We start from the raw sequence: 2351 nt of genomic DNA, 5'->3' as shown, positions 1-2351 counted from the left end.
AGAGAGAGAGAGGAAGAGAGAGGAGAGAGATGGCAGGAGGGAGGGAGGGAAGGAGGAAGGGAAGGAGGCTGGCCCACTCAGCTTTCCTTCATAGAATATATGCAGTGCTTGCAAAGAAGACCAGAGATAAGGGTGGGGGAGGTGGCTGGGAGAGGGTAGGGGAGCAGGATAGAGAGGCAGCATCTATTTTAGTTCTTCCTGACGTCTACTTCACAAAGACAACTAAAGAGTGAAAGTGAAGATGCCTTATAGATATCCCAAATATAGTATTCCTTAATTGATTGTGTAAACCAGTGCTTCATCTTGGTGCCTTAATGCTGTTTGATAATCAGGTAATACTTAATGAACTACAGTCTCAAGCTTTTCTTCTCCAAATTATTCCTTTGATTCTCACCTTTGCTGTGTTTATTTTGCCATATACTTCTACGATTCCTAGTTTTTGTACATTGAATCTGTGTCATCATTACTTTTTATCCAAGTTCTACTCAAATTTTGTTGATTTCACCAACTCAAGTTTGTTTGTTTGGTTTTTTTTTTCCTGGTACCAGGAATTGAACTCATGACCTTGTGGTTGCCATGCAGGAGCTGTGCTGCTGAGCTATACTATGGACCACTAACTCAAATTTCTGCAACAGGCCACCTACTGGTCAAAAACCCTTCTGCTTTAATATGCTGATTTCTTTTAAAATTATTATTACAATCCTGTCTGATTCAGCTTCACAGACATAATTTTTTTTGGCATTTGAAAATCTTCCTGATTCTTACTGGAAGTTAGCGATCTCTTGACTCTTCCGCATAGTGCTTCTCTGCTGATCTTCACTATCTGGACCTACGGCAGCTATGCAAACCAGAGAAAAACGGACTTGGTTGGCTTTTTGTTTCCTTGAGTCTTATGTATTCAAAAATGATTAATGGATAAACAATAATTTAGTACCCTAAGGCATACATTTTGCACTATTGTATGACTTTATTAATTAATATAAATCAGACAAGTCTTTTGATTTTATGTAAGAAATGTTTCTTCAATCTGGCCTCTGTTCCCCAACTTCATTGCCACTGTTTTCAGTCTACATCTTTGGATTCTACCATCTGCCTCTGACACTCTAAGACTGCAAATTCATGTTCTGTATTTCCTTCAAATTTAGCCTCCTAGAGGGAGGCTCAGGGACCATATTTTGGTAAAAATTTGTTTCTAGGGTGGAGATGTAGCTTAGTGCTACAGCACTTTCATAGCACGCTCAAGACCCTGAGTTCCATTTCTAGCACCACACAGACACAGACACAGACACAGACACAGACACAGACACACACACACACACACACACACACACACAGAGACACACAGACACACAATTTCTAAGTTAGAAAGGGTTAAAAAAAACAGGAGGAAAATACCGATTTTACGTTTCTTTGAGACAAGAGGAACAAGGAAAATGGCACGGCAAACAGTTCTGCCATTTTCAGCCATTTTATGCTATAGAGAAAAATTGTTTGAAACAGTCATTAAGAGGAATTTTAAAAGGAGGTAGGTACATAATTTTGCCTACAACATAATGATTTCAGATAGTTTTAAAAATAGATACCCAAACCTGAGCAAGATTTATTCAGTAAATCAGACCATCAGGCGATTCTGCTGCAAAGCTGTAGACAATCCGGAACTCCAGGGACATGAGCCTCGTGCACCTAGAAGCGTTTCCCAGAAGAACAATGGCAAAGGCTTTAACCAGCTTACCTAAGCGAGTTCATCTCTGTTTTCTGTTGGGACGAGTCACCCGTCACATGGCTAAGCTTTTGAGCTTGGAGTTTTGATTTGTTCTCTAGTGACTCTATTGTTTCTTTCATTATTAATACTTTAGATTGCAATTCATATTTTTCACTTTCAAGCTATAATTTAAATTTAAAAATTAACAGCATAATATTAGGATCTTAACTTTATCTTTCATAGGCACTTTTTAATAACATTTCTGGAAGAAAAGAGATTAGATTTATTTTTTAAACTTTAACAGTCATGTGTATACTTAGGTTCTAGATGTTACAGGGCATGTACTAATTTACTTTTCTTCCTATCATTCAAATGAAAAGGTATGAACAAAAAAAAGAAAAAATAAATTGATGATAACAATGGAAACAAGAAGCAAAACAACTAGCAGAGTAAAAATTTTGAAGACTTAAAAACATTAAGTGGGCATGGTGGCGCATACCTGTAATCCCAGCACTCAGGAGGCCAAGGCAGGAGGATAGTCACAAGTTTGAAGCCAGCTAGGGCTACATAGTGAATTCAGAGGCAGCCTGCACTGCATAGTGAGACTCTCAAAAAACCCAAAAAAACAATAATCCAAAAACATTAAGTA

The 2351-nt window shown here is 37.9% G+C and overlaps 1 protein-coding gene across 4 annotated transcripts in view; it reads right to left on the bottom strand.

Annotated features, from left to right (window-relative positions):
- Cep135 (centrosomal protein 135) overlaps positions 1 to 2351 on the bottom strand; it is a 125014-nt gene that overhangs the window by 72726 nt on the left and 49937 nt on the right. For all 4 annotated transcript variants that reach the window (XM_023711126.1, XM_023711127.1, XM_023711129.1 and 1 more), the window contains exon 15: positions 1733 to 1884. In XM_023711126.1, coding sequence (XP_023566894.1) covers positions 1733 to 1884 — 152 coding nt within the window. The remainder of the gene's footprint in view (positions 1 to 1732; positions 1885 to 2351) is intronic.

The sequence above is a fragment of the Octodon degus genome, unplaced genomic scaffold, assembly GCF_000260255.1.
Source record: "Octodon degus isolate 3935 unplaced genomic scaffold, OctDeg1.0 scaffold00019, whole genome shotgun sequence".
In the NCBI taxonomy this organism is placed as follows: Eukaryota; Metazoa; Chordata; class Mammalia; order Rodentia; family Octodontidae; genus Octodon; species Octodon degus.
The sequence above is the reverse complement of the archived record's forward strand: the minus strand, read 5'-3'. Positions and strand labels throughout refer to the sequence as shown.